Source organism: Hyla sarda, chromosome 4 (genome assembly GCF_029499605.1).
Source record: "Hyla sarda isolate aHylSar1 chromosome 4, aHylSar1.hap1, whole genome shotgun sequence".
In the NCBI taxonomy this organism is placed as follows: Eukaryota; Metazoa; Chordata; class Amphibia; order Anura; family Hylidae; genus Hyla; species Hyla sarda.
In genome coordinates this window covers 369,408,919-369,425,335 of record NC_079192.1, presented here as the reverse complement: position 1 = coordinate 369,425,335, position 16,417 = coordinate 369,408,919, and the positions used below count along the sequence as shown (strand labels likewise).

The 16,417-nt window shown below is 45.0% G+C and overlaps 1 protein-coding gene across 1 annotated transcript in view; it reads left to right on the top strand.

The window, feature by feature from the left end:
• The window catches only part of LOC130367482 (securin-like), a 31,700-nt gene extending 16,988 nt beyond the window's left edge, over positions 1-14,712 (top strand). The window contains exons 2-6 of the mRNA XM_056569906.1: positions 3,847-3,936; positions 6,784-6,917; positions 11,767-11,848; positions 14,197-14,376; positions 14,651-14,712. Coding sequence (XP_056425881.1) covers positions 3,861-3,936; positions 6,784-6,917; positions 11,767-11,848; positions 14,197-14,376; positions 14,651-14,712 — 534 coding nt within the window. The 5' untranslated portion in view covers positions 3,847-3,860. The remainder of the gene's footprint in view (positions 1-3,846; positions 3,937-6,783; positions 6,918-11,766; positions 11,849-14,196; positions 14,377-14,650) is intronic.
• Positions 14,713-16,417: the final 1,705 nt, after the last annotated feature.

The following is a 16,417-nucleotide window of genomic DNA, read 5'->3' as shown; positions in this document are numbered from 1 at the left end:
AGCAACGTTTCAGCTGCCATGCAGCCTTTCTCAAGCCTTTCTAATATATAATTACCGTATTTATCGGCGTATAACACGCACTTTTTAGGCTAAAATTTTTAGCCTAAAGTCTGTGTGCGTGTTATACGCCGATACACCCCCAGGAAAGGCAGGGGGAGAGAGGCCGTCGCTGCCCGCTTCTCTCCCCCTGCCTTTCCTGGGGTCTAGAGCGCTGCAGTCGGCCCTTTTCACCCCCTGGTTATCGGCGCCGCTGCCCGTTCTGTCCCCGCTGCCCCGTTGCCTCCCCCCATCCCCGGTGGCATGATTACCTGAGTCGGGTCCGCGCTGCTCCAGGCCTCCGACGTGCGTCCCCGGCGTCATTGCTATGCGCTGAACGACGCGGCGCATGACGTCAGAGCGCCGCGCCGTGCATAGCAACGACGCTGGGGACGCACGACGGAGGCCTGGAGCAGCGCGGACCCGACTCAGGTAATTATGCCACCGGGGATGGGGGGAGGCAACGGGGCAGCGGCGCCGGCAATGGGTGCACCTGCCCCTTCTCTCCCCCTGGCTGTCGGCGCCGCTTCTCTCCCCCTGGCTATCGGCGCCGGCACCGATAGTCAGGGGGAAAGAACGGGCAGCGGCGCCGTTAACCAGGGGATGAAAAGGGCCGACAGCAGCGCTCTAGACCCCAGGAAAGGCAGGGGGAGAGAAGCGGGCAGCGACGGCCTCTCTCCCCCTGCCTTTCCTGGGGGTATATCGGGGTATACACGCGCGCACACACGCACCCTCATTTTATCATGGATATTTGGGTAAAAAACTTTTTTTACCCAAATATCCTTGGTAAAATGAGGGTGCGTGTTATAGGCCGGTGCGTGGTATACCCCGATAAATACGGTGTATATGTGTGTGTATATATATATATATATATATATATATATATATATATACATACATACATGTTTGTGTATAAAATGTTATATTTTATTTTTTCCTCCTTGGGGGGGCTGCTCCCCTCCGGTGTCTCTGCTCTCCTCGCCTCCGGCTTCGCGGTCTCGCTTTTTGGCGGTGTTGGTTCTGGCTTGCTCTTTTTCGGTCCGGCGCTCGCCGGTTTCTGGGCCGCGGATCCTCTCTGGCCGTCCTCGGCTCCTTGCCGTGCTGGGCGTGCTTCGCGGGCCTTGCGGCCGTGCGGGGGCGGTGCGTGGGGCTGGGCTCTTTGAGCCCTCTCTCCGGCCGCATCTCTGCGCTGCTTTTCCCTGGCCTTCTTTCACCTGTGGATCTCTGGCTGGGAGGCAGAGTGTTATTTAGTAGCAAGTTGTCCTGAAATTATTATTATTTTTTTTTTTTCCCCTGGGTAAAGATAATTTTTGAGTTACAGCCAAGTTGTGCTACTTTTATGTTCCTTTTCTTTTGTTTTATAGCCAAGTTGTGCTTTATTTTATGTTTTATATATTTTTATAAGCCAAGTTGGGCTATTTTTATGTTCTTCTTTTTGGAATGCGTGTTTGTGTGTGTTATTTTGTCTTTTGGTATGGGAAAAAAGTAAAAGTATATTTTAGTAAATTTGGGTTGGCCGGTTAGGCAGATTTTGTTTTTGTAATTTTATTTGTTATGTTTGTTATAGCTGGTTAAGCTTGTTTTTGTTTTATGTTTTGTATCAGATTTGTTTTTCATTTTTATAATAAAAAGAGTTACAGCTCCCAGCCGATCTTGCTTGCTTTTATATGTAAGAACTTGCTTTATCTATATTAGTGATCTACCTATTTTTCTTAAATTTTCACTATTTTTGAATGACATTTTGGTGCCTTTAGAACCAATTACCAGGTTTCCATAGAGTTCAGGTCTCCACATACAATGGTCATCCTGGAAGCAATTAATATTGTAACTTGAGGGACCACTGTATTGGGAAATTTGGGCTTCTACATACTGATGCAAAATAGTGACTAAATTATTGCAGTTTGAAAATGTCTGATAAAGCAAAGCGTTAGCGCTATACTCTGATCTACAAACTGTAGAAAAGGACAGGAGTCCTGCACTCACCGTGTAAGACCTGGTTATTCAGCTCCCATCTCGGGCCGCTCCTCCTACGGTAGGGAAATCAGGACAGCGTGGGGCGCTCAGAGGCAACTGCCGCAAGTTTCATGCATAGGAATGCGATTCGTCTGGCCGGACGAAGCGCATTCCTATGCGTGAAACCGCCGGCAGTCGCGTCTCAGTGCCCCACGCTGTCCTGATTTCCCTACCGGAGGAGCGGCCCAAGATGGGAGTTGAATAACCAGATCTTACACGGTGAGTGCAGGACTCCTGTCCTTTTCTACAGTTTGTACATTATTGATTCCTGTTTATTATCCTATCACTGCCGTGTATGGTTGTATCTGGTTTCCTACCTGAAGTGAGGATCTCCATCTCGTGGTTGTGAGGGCTATAGGTTTCGGTGCCACTGTTTTGGGTCTTTTTTTTTGTAGGGCTATACTCAGATCTACTTTCCTCTAGACGTTGTTTTGCTATTTATAAGAATGTCTCTTGCCAAGCTGTTTTCTTAAAGGGTAGCTCCCACCAGCCTATTTTTTTTTTTTTTCTGTCCTTGCCGATTGCCAATCTATCCCTAACCCCCTCCCTGCTTTTAATTTTTATTTTTACTATATTAAAAATGCCTTTTGTCTGCCTGGCAGTGTGCTCACTACCAGGCAGACTTCCCCAGCAGGCACCACGTCACTGATGCCTGCTGGGGGGGGACTTCTGCCCTTAGTTCATCTACACAGGGTGCCTCCAGCTGTTTCATCACTACAACTCCCAGCTTGCCTTACATCTACTGGCTGTCAGGGCTTGCTGGGAGTTGTAATATTGAAACAGCTGGAGGCACCCTGTGTAGATAAACTATTAGTTAATTACATGCGGCGCTAGCCAGTCGCCTCCCCCCCCCCCCCGCCATACCCCGTTCCCTCCATCACAACCCCCCCCCCCCATTACACTTACTGCAGAGTCCGGCAGCGGGCGTGCAGGGACAGCGGCGGCGATGTGCGGGACGAGTGGCCTCCCAGCCAGTGGCCGGGGACCCAATGCGCTCGCTCCCTGCCTGTCTGATTGACAGGCAGGGAGCGAGCGCAGACTGAATGAAAAAGGACCGATGCCCGTCCACATCAGTCCTTTTTCTAGCGTGATGTCACGCCAGGCTGCAGACGGCCACTAGGAGGGAGACCCCCTAGTGGCCGGTTTTCAAATGTAAATTAAACAATTTTAATAAAAATAAAAAAAAGTTATAAAAGTATATTAAAATATGTTGTAGTACATAAATACTACAACATATCAAAAAATAAAGTTGGTGACAGTGCCCATTTAATGCTTTCCCTGACAAACGTTTTTGTTCCTCCATTTATGTGAGTGACTGGTGTAGTCTGCAGGTAAAGCTGTGGGAATTATTAGAGGATTGGAATGGTTTTCTTGTGGGTGTATGTTGTCATTTTGTTGCAGTGTGCTTTTGTGCCTAAGTGTATGGTAGTGGATTCCTTAGCCTGATCTTTGCAATGGTTAGAGATTTGTGATGTGCGAGAATTGCAAAAACTGGGTGCATCTGTATTTAAAAATCACCTCATGCAAACAGCTTCCATACTTCCATATACAGACAATAGGAGATGCTGCCATGGAGTGTTCTCAGATGACTTAAAAAGTGCGCCAAAGTTATGCCTGTGCTTTCTCAACTATGGCACATCACGACAAAGACAAGAGAACAGCCGCCTCCTACATGCAACTATCTATAAATATCCAAAGTATTCCGGATGTAGGGAGAACTGTAGTGTGGTACTCCCGGGTTTACTTCTGCCTGCCAAATGTTATTTACCAATGCTTTTTACTTGATTTTGCTGTCAGGTCTGAACAGGAATATGGAAGCCATCATGTGGTTTGAAAAGGAAAATGGTGACCTCTGCCACCTTTCTTCCAAGGCTAATCGAGGCCCTTGTAAGTTAACACTTAGTGCTCCGTGTTCTACACAAATATGCTATATTTACATTTCTGCTGCTGGATGTTAATGGAAATAGTTGACAAAATATTAGTGATTTTCCTAATGGATTGAGCTAAGGTGAAAATTATTTTTTTTCTTTTCCCTTCACAGTTGTGGCCTCCTGTCCTTGCTCTGTTAAAACTAAAAGTGCCAAAATGTGAACTTAGTAGCACGCAAACTGTGCCTGCAGCTCTAAATATGGGTGTGGTGTCCCGGTAGTGTATTTCATACGCTACCTTTGTAGAGGTCCCCATAGTCAGAGTCCCTAGGAACGTCTGGGTCCCTCTCCTATAGTTATCCCCTTGCCACCCCTCAGTTAGTCTATAACTATATAGAAGTTCTTATAAATATAAGTATAAATGTGTATATATTTTATTGCCTACCTGTTCAGCGTAGCAGGACCTGCGGGTCACGTGATTAGTTTAGAACTCTATGGTTTTGCTACAGGACCTTTTGGAGGTTCCCATGACGTGTTCACCCACAATGCAATGTAACGGTGAGTGACAGTTGTTATAGACCAATCCAAAACGGCCAGCCCCTGCCCATATAAGGGACCTGCACCATCTTGATAGCTCCCTTGGGTTGCTGACTTTGGAAGAGGTAGGACCTCCGCAGCTTACAAGACGACTTACGAGGCCAAAGCCTTGCGGCCTCGGCCTCTAACATAGCGGATATACTAAGCAATTCCCCGCTACTCACCGCAAGATCACTGGACCTAAACGCACCCTTAACTCCTTCGGGACGGAGCCCATTATAACCCTAGGGACGGGAGCATTTTTTGCACATCTGACCACTGTCACTTTAAGCATTAACTCTGGGATGCTTTTACTTTTCATTCTGATTCTGAGATTGTTTTTTCGTGACATATTCTACTTTGTTAGTGGTAATTTTTTGTCGATACTTGCATCATTTCTTGGTGAAAAATTTCAAAATTTGATGAAAAAAATGAAGCTCTCTGCTTGTAAGGAAAATAAATATTTTGATATACAATATGTCTACTTTTATGTTTCCATCATAAAGTTGACATGTTTTTACTTTTGGAAAACATCAGAGGGCTTAAAAGTTCAGAAACAATTTTTCACAAAATTTTCAAAATCGGAATTTTTTAGGGGCCAGTTCAGTTTTTAAGTGGATTTGAAGGGCCTTCATATTAGAAATACCCTATAAATTACCCCATTATAAAACTGCACCCCTCAAAGTATTCAAAATGACATTCAGTAAGTTTGGTAACCCTTTAGGTGTTTCACAGGAATAGCAGCAAAGTGAAGGAGAAAATTCAAAATCTTAATTTTTTACACTCGCATGTTCTTGTAGACCCAGTTTTTGAAATTTTACAAGGGGTAAAAGGAGAAAAAGCCCCCCAAAATTTGTAACCCAATTTCTCTCGAGTAAGGAAATACCTCATATGTGTATGTCAAGTGTTCGGCAGGCGCAGTAGGGGGCTCAGAAGGGAAGGAGCGACAATGGGATTTTGGAGAGTTTTGCTGAAATGGTTTTTGGAGGCATGTCACATTTAGGAAGCCCCTATGGTGCCAGAACAGCAAAAAAAAAACACATGGCATACTATTTTGGAAACTACACCCCTGAAGGCACATAACAAGGGGTCCGGTGAGCCTTAACACACCACAGGTGTTTGACGACTTTTCGTTAAATTCGGATGTGTAAATGAAGAAAACATTTTTTCACTAAAGTGCAGGTTTTTTCCCCAAATTTACCATTTCTACAAAGGGTAATGGGAGAAAAATCCCCCCAAAATTTGTAACGCAATTTCTCCTGAGTACGGAGATACCCCATATGTGGCCCTAAACTGTTGCCTTGAAGTGAGAGAGTGCCATGCGCATTTGAGGCCTAAATTATGAATTTGCAGTAGGGGTGGACCCGGTTACAAGGATGGGGCTTGTCTCCACCAAAACCCTCCAGCTGTTGCAAGACTCCCAGCCTGCCAGGACAGTCTATGGCTGTCCGGCAACACTGGGAGTTGTGGTTTTGCCACAGCTCAAGGTGCCGTTTAGGAAACCCTGACGTTTTCCATTTTTATTGGGGGGGGGGGGGGGGGGGTCGACGTGTAAGGGGTGTATGTGTAGTGTTTTACTTTTTAGGAAACCCGCTGTAAACCCGCCCGTGTGAATGTACCCTGTACATTCACATGGGGGGGGGGGGCAATGGATACGCCCTTCGTCCCCAAGGAGTTAAATCCAGCGGATCTATGCTACAAAATCCCTAAGAAGCTAAATTGAGCTTATCTGATCCCAACCAACTGTCAATCGCTGCTCAGCTATTTGCATAGAGACTGTTATCTGAACTTGTTACTATTGCTGCGTGTACAGAAATTCTTCAGTAAAAGTTCCTCCAAGTTTTAAGGTAACAGTGCTTGTGGACAATCCTTTATTTCTGCATCACCTATTGCTCTTGGGAAGGGTGGCAATAGGCCTATCAATAATACAGCATTTAACCCTCACCCTAGCGTCACGAGTGACAAGGGTTAACAGTGCCCTTTACTATCCCAAACAGCAACACCCTAACTACCCTACACCTCACAAGGCTTTATCCCCCCAAGTTCACCACATGTGTTATAGTAATACCTCAATCACATGCATCATGGCACACAAATGTGTTTATATAGAACCTTTAGGCTTTTTGTATTCGTACTCTCGTGAGCACCAATTCAGTATGTGTGACAACCGGGTGTTGGGAACACTGGTATCAGAGCATCCACTGGGTCCTACTTTGCTTTCTTAAGATAAAAAACTTTTTGTGATGTGTGCACTGAAGGACATTGTTCATCTGTTCTAACTTTCTTGTAGCAGCGCAGCTTTCTAAAGGGTTCTTACAAGTGCCTAAAGGAAAAAACTTCTCTGTGGCTAAACCTCAAGCACTTAGGAAGGCACTGGGAAACATTAACCAACATGTCCAACCCAAGAAATCTGCTTCAACAACGGTAAGTTGGTTTGATGTTAAAGCAGTAAGGAAAGTTTATACAACCTGGTGCACAGTGTATGGTATACTGGTCCCAACCCCTCCCACCTGAGGACATGCCCTGTTAAATTTCACTGGGTTGACTGTTATTGCAGATTAGAAAAAAACTGAGCTAATGGTAGGAACACACTATGTTCTGGCCACCAGTGTTGAGCGGCATAGGCCATATTCGAATTCGCGAATATTCGCGAATATATGGACGAATATTCGTCATATATTCGCGAATATTCGCATATTCGCTATATTCTCGTTTTATTTTCGCGTATACGAAAATTAACACGTGTGAAAATTCGCATATGCGAAAATTAGCATATGCTAATTTTCGTATATGCGAATTTTTGCACGCCAGTCTCACACAGTAGTATTAGAGCCTTCTTTACACCACACAAGCTGGAAGCAGAGAGGGATGATCACTGTGATGTGTACTGTGAAGAAAAAAAAAAAAAAACGAATATTCGTAATTACGAATATATAGCGCTATATTCGCGAAATTCGCGAATATGCGATATTCGCGAATAATATTCGAATTGCGAATATTCGCGAGCAACACTACTGGCCACAGTGGATTGTATCTGTTGGCATCCCGATGAGAACAGGATGACGACAGATCCTCTTAATGGGAGAAGCCCACCCCCATTCATTTCTGCTGTGGCACTGAATCATCCCTAGTGACTCCGTTCGAGACATATGTGCTATTTTAAGTGCATTCATGACGAGCTGTTGCGCTTTTGAAATGGCGCACATGTCCCGAAAGGAGTGACTAGGTGACTCCTTTTGGCCATAGAATTGAATGGGGGTCCACTGCACCCGTGAACAGTATAAGTCAGCATCCCGTTTTCGGCGGTATGTTGGCAGATACGATTAACGGGGGGCCATAACTTAGTGTTCCGACCAGGGGTCAAGTCCGGGGAAAAAGTGTGGGAACTCACCCAAAATTTACAGTTAAAGGGATACTACACATCTTATCCCCTATCCAAAGAATTGGGGATATGTCTGATCCCGGGGATCCCAACACTGGGGACCCCCACGTTCTCCCTGCTGCACCCGGCATTCGTTTAGAGCATTTGGGTACAGCGCCAGAGGCTCGTGACATCACGGTCATGGCCCCTCAATGCAAATCTATGCCTCCTCCCATAGACTTGCATTGAGGGGGCATTACTGTGACATCACAAGCCTCTGCCCCACATCACCAGTCATCCAGCTCGGAGCAAAGCTCCCTCCGTGCACCGGATGACTTGGGTGCCACAGCAGAGATCGCGGGGGTCCCCAGCAGCGGGACCCCCACGATCTGACATCTTATCCCCTATACTTTGGATAGGGGATAAGATGTCTAGGGGCGGAGTTCTCCTTTAAGGGCTGGTCCTGCAGGACTCCTGCCAATGGGAACTGCGTTCCTGCTGTGGAAAATGTGCAGGAACTCCGTTCCCATGAGTTCCTGCAGGACTTGAGCCCTGGTTCCGACCCTTAGTGACACTTGTCCTTAGGTTGTGTGGTATTGCAGTTTAGTAGTATTGAAGTTGATGGAGCCAAGGTCTGTCCGTCTGTCCGTCTGTCCGTCTGTCCGACCTAGTGCTTGGTTTCCTTAACACTAATTTCTCACAAAGGAACATGTTCAAATTTTCTGCCGCAACCCATGAGCAAAAGCCCATGTGTCAATAGGACTACTGCTTATTTCTATAGAAAATTATTCAGATTCAGCACTTCTTCCCAATTTAACATGGTGCAGATCAACAGGGATTCAAGGAAAATACATAGTGTGAATATACCCTAAAGTTCCACAAATATAAATGTCTTATCTATTCCTTACCTACCTACACAAACTTTCCTTCGGAATGCAACAAATTGTAATAACTTCCCCTTGACACCCTGCATAGTAAGTGGGTGAGAGTAGAAAGCCCCTCTCTCTGCACCAACATAGGCAAAAATGCACCCAGGATCCAGAGCAAATGTGCTAGGTGTAGCAATGATGGTACCAATATGTTGTATATGATAAAAATACTAAACATATACAATAGTTTATGCATGAGACTGTACAAATATTCAAGGGGTAAATATTACAATCCTACTGTCACCAACCAAATCCCGTGTACCAAGACCAACATCACAGTATACAAGGAACAAACGATACTGCCATGACCACATCATGACCACATAATGGCTAATATCATCACTGTTAAAATAAAATATCACTATACAAAGACCAATACTCCCTCCCTTCCCCCAAACAAAAAATGGAGCTGTATAGTCGGTCATCTCTGCAGACTGTACAAGTGATCAGTGAAGTTACATCCAGTGACTCGCATTGGGCATCTTCTTCTGATCTGTTCACTGTTCTTCTCCTCAATCTGGCCCATCTTGAGGGTGCGTTTACATGTGCATATTTTTGCTGCAGATCTTGCTGCTGCAGATTTTGCTGCCCATTGACTTTAATGGGCAGCAAATCTGCAGCAAAAATGTGCACGTGTGACTTCTCCCAGCCACAACTTGTCTCTAAAACCTGACTGAGAAACATTTCAGGCTCTGCATTTCCCCCACACAGTAATGGTGCCCCCTATAAAGGTTAGGCCCTAGGAGAAAACACAATACTCACCTGTCACACCTCTTGCTGCTTCTCCCTTGCAGGGTTTTTTCCTAAACTTCTGGTGCAGGTAGTGTACCAAAATCCCATCTGCTGACTTTAACTTCTTGATGCACATAAGTGAAAGTTTTCTGGTGACATCTCTACAGTAGAGTTGGGTAACTTGCATATTGTAACCATCTAAAGGTATTAAAGCCGGTTTAAATAAATCTTTTTTTTTTTTTTTTTTTTGGAAAAAAAATTTGAAATATAAAGAAAATATATAATTACACACTGATCAAAAAAAATAAAGGGAACACTAAGCTGACATACCCTAGTTCTGAACTATCTAATCGTATGAAATACTTTCGTCTTTACATAGTTGAATGTGCTGACTAGAGATGAGCGAGCTTACAGTAAATTCAATTCGTTACGAACTTCTCGGCTCAGCGGTTGCTGACTTTTCTTGCATAAATTAGTTCAGCTTTCCGGTGCTCCGGTGGGCTGGAAAAGGTGGATACAGTCCTAGGAAAGAGTCTCCTAGGACTGTATCCACCTTTTCCAGCCCACGGGAGCACCTGAAAGCTGAACTAATTTATGCAGGAAAAGTAATCAACTGCCGAGCCGAGAAGTTTGTGACGAATCAAATTTACTGTAAGTTCGCTCATCTCTAGTGCTGACAACAAAATCACACAAGTTATCAATGGAAATCAAATTTGTCAACCCATAGAGATCTGGATATAGAGTCACAATCAAAGTGAAAAACCACACTACAGACTGATCCAACTTTGATGTAATGTCCTTTTTTAAAGAAGTTAAAATGTGGCTTAGGTGTGCGTGTGTGTGTGTGTGTGTCCTCCAATTTGCCCGTATGACCTCCCTACAATGCCTGGGCATGCTCCTGATGAGGTGGCGGATGGTCTCCTGAGGGATGTCCTCCCAGACCTGGACTAAAGCATCCACTAACTCCTGGACAGTCTGTGGTGTCACGTGGCATTGGTGGATTGAGCGAGACATGATGTCCCAGATGTGCTCAATCCGACTCGGGTCTGGGGAACAGGCTGGCCAGTCCACAGCATCAATGCCTTCCTCTTGAAGGAACTGCTGACACACTCCAGCCACATGAGGTCTAGCATTGTCTTGCATTAGGAGGAATCCAGGGCCAACCACACCAGCATATGATCTCACAAGAGGTCTGAGGATCTAATCTCAGTACCTAATGGCAGTCAGGCTACCTCTGGCAAGCACATGGAGGTCTGTACAGCCCCCCAAAGAAATGCACCAACACCATTACTGACCCACTGCCAAACCAGTCATGCTGAAGCATGATGCAGGCAGCAGAACGTTCTCCACGGTGTCTCCTGTCTGTCACATGTGCTCAGTGTGAACCTGCTTTCATCAGTGAAGAGCACGGGGCGCAAGTGGCAAATGTGACAAACTTGGTGGTCTCTGGCAAATGCCACAGGTCCTTCATGCTGTTGGGCTGTAAGCACAACCCCCACCTGTGGATGTCAGGCCCTCATGGAGTCTTTCTGACTGGTTGAGTGGACACATGCACATTTGTGGCCTGCTGGAGGTCATTTTGCAGGGCTCTGGCAGTGCTCCTCCTGCTCCTCCTTGCACAAAGGCGGAGGTAGCGGTCCTGCTGATGGGTTGTCTCCCTCCTACAGCCTCCTCCACGTCTCCTGATGTACTGGCAGGTTTCCTGGTAGCGCCTCAATGCTCTGGACACAACGCGGACAGGCACAGCAAACCTTCTTGCCACAGATCGCATTGATGTGCCATCCTGGATGTGCTGCACTACCTGAGCCATTTGTGTGGGTTGTAGACTCAGTCTCATGCTACCACAAGAGTGAAAGCACTGCCATAAAAAGTGACCGAAAACATCAGCCAAGAAGCATAGGAACTGAGAAGTGGTCTGTGGTCACCACCTGCAGAACTACTCCTTTATTGGGGGCGTCTTGCTAATTGCCTATAATTTCCCAGTTGTCTGTCCCATTTGTACAACAGCGTGTGAAATTGATTGTCAATCAGTGTTAATTCCTGAGTGGACAGTGTGATTTCACAGAAGTGTGATTGACTTGGAGTTACATTGTGGTGTTCCCTTATTTTTTTTGAGCAGGGTATATATAAAAACATTTTTTAATGTTGTTTACATGCTGCAGATTTTGACTTGTAATCCCCAATATCTTCTCTGAAAAAATGGTGGCTAGCCAAGCTCGTTCTGACCTACAAACTTCTCTTCATACTACAGGTGGTCAAAAAGGATAACTTGGTGAAGCAAAGGTGTGAGAAGTATCCTGAAATAGAGAAATGCATGCCATATAACCCTCTGGGTACTATGAACTTATCAGGGTGTTTTTATTTTAATTTTATTTTTATTGCTTTGGTTCATGTATTTAATGGGATATGCATTTAGTTGTCCAGGTATGTATAAAATGTTATATCGTTTCTTTTTTCCAATGAGTAGGCTTAAAAATTTCCCTACATTTTCTATTTCATATAAAAAAATAAAACAAAAATAAATTTTTATATGAGATATATATATATTTTTTGCACCTGAGCCTGTAGGGTTACTATTGACATTCTGGACTAATCACCTCTTAAGCATATTACAAATGTGTCTTGACATTTTGTCTTTATGCAGCATATAGATTTACAGATACATACGTAGTATCTCCCAATAGCAGACACTCACTAGGGGGGGAAAGTGTTGGCTATTGATATGTCCCCTACTGTGCAAATCACCCCCCTTTTAATCCCCATGCCATTTCATTCTCCCTGTGTCACTTTATTCCCCCCCCCCCCATGCCAAATAATCTCCCCTCATCTCTTGTGCCATATTCCTTCCTTCCTCCCTGTTCTTACCTGACCAGCAGGGTTGGGTACAGGGGCTCTCAGCGGGTTTGATGTTTTCCTGTTGTCGTCCACACTGCACTCACTGTGCTGCGGGCACTGATGAGTAGCACTCCAGATGTCACTAGTCAGTGCCCGCTGCTGCTCTCAGTAAACGCAGCAAAGAGGAGGTCAGGAGAACGCTAAACCCGTTGCGAGCCCCTGCACCTGAGCATGCTGGCTAGGTAAGAACAGGGGGAGCAGGGAAGGGGAAAGGAATGATGTGGCTCAGAGGGATATAAGGGGAATGAAATGGGGGGGGGGTTAAAGAAGGTGGTGAATTTGCACAGAGGGTAATAAAAGGGAATTACATGGTACAGGGGGATTGGGGGGGGGTTGAGATTGGTACGGCTGGTTAACTTACAGAAGCTGCCTTCTGCTTCTGTGCTGTGGCTGCTGCAGGGAGGTGCAGCAGGGACCAGGGCCTCTGACTGGGGTATTGACTGTACCTCCCTGTATAAAAGGTAGGGCTGGCAGACAAGCCTGATTGTCCCTATTGCATGTGTCTGCTATTGGGAGTGTCCTCTATTCAGAGGGTGCAAATACAGGGTGGGCTATTTATATGAATACACATTAGTAAAATGGGAATGGTTGGTGATATTAACTTCCTGTTTTTGGCACATTAGTATATGTGAGGGGGGGTGGACTTTTCAAGATGGGTGGTGACCATGGCGGCCATTATGAAGTTGGCCATTTTGAATCCAACTTATTTGTTCAATAGGAAGAGGGTCATGTGACACATCAAACTTATTGGGAATTTCACAAGAAAAACAATGATGTGCTTGGGTTTTAATGTAACTTTATTCTTTCATGAGTTATTCACACATTTCTGACCACTTATACAATGTGTTCAATGTGCTGCCCATTGTGTTGGATTGTCAATGCAACCCTCTTCTCCCACTCTTCACACACTGATAGCAACACCGCAGGAGAAATGCTAGCACAAGCTTCCAATATCCGTAGTTTCAGGTGCTGCACATCTCGTATCTTCACAGCATAGACAATTGCCTTCAGATGACCCCAAAGATAAGTCTAAGGGGGTCAGATGGGGAGACCTTGGGGGGGGGGGGGGCATTCAACTGGCCCACGACGACCAATCCACTTTCCAGAAAACTGTTCATCTAGGAATTCTCAGACCTGACACCCATAATGTGGTGGTGCACCATCTTGCTGGAAAAACTCAGGGAATGTACCAGCTTCAGTGCATAAAGAGGGAAACGCATCATCATGTAGCAATTTCGCATATCCAGTGGCCTTGAGGTTTCCATTGATGAAGAATGGCCCCACTATCTTAGTACCCCATATACCATACCATCAATTTTTTGCAGTCTCGGAGGGATCTATCCAATGTGGGTTAGTGTATGACCAATAGCGGTGGTTTTGTTTGTTAACTTCACCATTCAACAAAAAGTTGGATTCAAAATGGCCACCATGGTCACCACCCATCTTGAAAAGTTTCCCCCCTCACATATACTAATGTGCCAAAAAAACGGGAAGTTAAAATCACCAACCACTTCCATTTTAAGGTGTATCCATATAAATGGCCCACCCTGTATATCAAGTCTTATGGGACTCTGCCGGGGAATAAAAAACTCCACTATTGGGAGGTGTCCGCTAAGGGAGATTTTACTTTACTTTATTTGCTTTTGTAAATTAAAAATATCTTAATATAAATCCCCTGACTAGGAAAGAGCAGTGATTAACTGAAGGCTTTTAAAACCTGTTGTATCTTGTTGGGTTCCAGATCATTCTCATAAACATTTTTGACAAAATCTCATTGTCTTAACAGATTTTGAAACCTTTGATGTTCCTGAAGAACATAAGCTCAGTGACCGCTGTCTTGCTGGTGTTCCGCTCTTAGTTTTAAGGGTTGACGCAAATAACTCTGAATCTCTTGACAGTCTTGTGTTTTCACCAATGGAAATCAAACCAATAAACTATGGCAAGTACCTGGGGTCTAAAGGTTACAGTATGTAATATCTTGGGGCAAATACTGAGCCAGTCTGAGGTCTAAGAACGTGTCTAAAGGTGCTATTGTAGATTTCTCTGTTTGGGAATGGAGTTCTATATGGGTTTCTGTAGAAGGAATGAGAATTGGCCACCAGATGCCCAAACTAAGTAATTTGGTTTGTAGGTGTTGTCCAAGAGTAGAAATCCTCTTCCCTGCATTGCTTTACTAATAGCAGAACAAGAATAGGTTACTTAAGTCAGGTTTTAATTGATCATTATTGATTTTATTCCAGATGCCTTTGAGATCTCCAGCCATCTGTTTGAAGACATCACTATTGACTTACCTAATCTTTGACTTTTTTAAATGTAAATGTATGCCTTATTTAAATAAAGTTTCTTTTAATTTAACAAAGCTTTTGACCTTACTACCTATATTTTATTGTATGTCATGAAGGAGTCGGTGACAAACTGTAAAACATCAATGTTTTTATAGATCTAATAATCTATTTCGCTATTTGCTTAAGCTATGATCTAGATGCAGAGCCTTGCTGCCCCATATGACCAACATCCCTTATGCAGCCCAGTAAAATGGGTACTGTTGGTGTTTATGGTACTGACCCATACGCCATTCTCTTGCTATGCTATCTCTCAAAATTGGGATAACAGTTGGTCTATACTGACATATGGTTTTGGTTTCACGTGGGCTGCACACAGCAGCATATAAACATCCATGTTGGGGATGAAAGGCCTGGCCTGACCACAAGTCTGATGATCCAGACAGACAACTGACAGGTGTTGGTGTGTATGTATCAATCTCTGAGGGAACCTCTTTTATTTAAATCTCTCGTGACCCTTGACTGATCTAGTCCATCATGGTGCCACTGAAAGTGTGTGGACCAGGTTCCTGACTAGCCCGCTTCATACTGGCTATTAACCCTTTAAGTCACCGCTGTCAAAGTTGATGGCTGTATCTAAGAGTACCTTTTTGAACAGTTCATGGTCTAGTGGGGGCAAGGCATTGTAGAAGTAGCCCGAGGGCTTTCTCCTGTGCTGCTTCTGTTGTCATGGGGGGTGGGGAGAAGTAGCATTTGCCGATGGGCCACATGAGCACAGGAATCATGGTAGAGGGCCTCGGGCAGCCTGATCTACATTAACCTCCACTAAAGCAGTTGTAAAGTCATCAAAGATCTTACTCAGATTTCACCTCAGTTTCAATACCCTGGTTATCAAAGTATGTATGGATGTTGTTCAAAATGGGGAGCAGGAAAAAACAAAAGGGCGAAAAATGGCTTGGTCCTCAAGGGGTTAATGATAGCTGACTGGCACCCCCGCAACATTCAATTCTATATCCTAGACACCCTTAATCTGGCCCTGGGCATTGAGTCCACCCCAGCGATTCCACAAACTATACCATCTGACAGTACAATTTAATTCCTGCAGTGCCCACACCTAGAAGGGAGAAGAGATCACATGACCACTTGTGACCTGTGAAGAGATGCGAGAGAAGGCTGGACTGGGCAGCAGAATGTGACACGTCCCTGTACAGCTGCTCTGGAGGAACTGAGTGGTGTATGTACGGGCAGGTACTTGTGTGAATAATGTACACCACATCTACATCATGATTGAGAGGGCATATATTTGGCTAGTGACAACAGAGGGGGAGCTGTAGGGGCTACCAGGGGCGGCATTATGACAGGGGGTGTTGTGGCTACAGAGGGGGACATCATGCCTCCTATGTAGTCATTATGCCCCCCCCCCCATACACAAAATGAGCCCTGTGGCCAGTAAAATGCCCACTGTGCAGTACAGAGGGCATATTAATGGATGCAGAGGGGGCATTATGACTATGTACAGAGCATAGTAGAGTGGGTATTGTACATGGGGCATATTACTGGCTACAGAGGGGGATTATGACTGTCAGGGGCATATATATATCTATCCAAAAAGAAGCTCAACTTGGAACGGTCATGCAATATTGAGTGGTTCTGCCCCTTTTGGCTCCCCCCCCCCTTTGATATACCCTCCACCCCTGCATAGCCACACCCAGTTATGCTATCCGC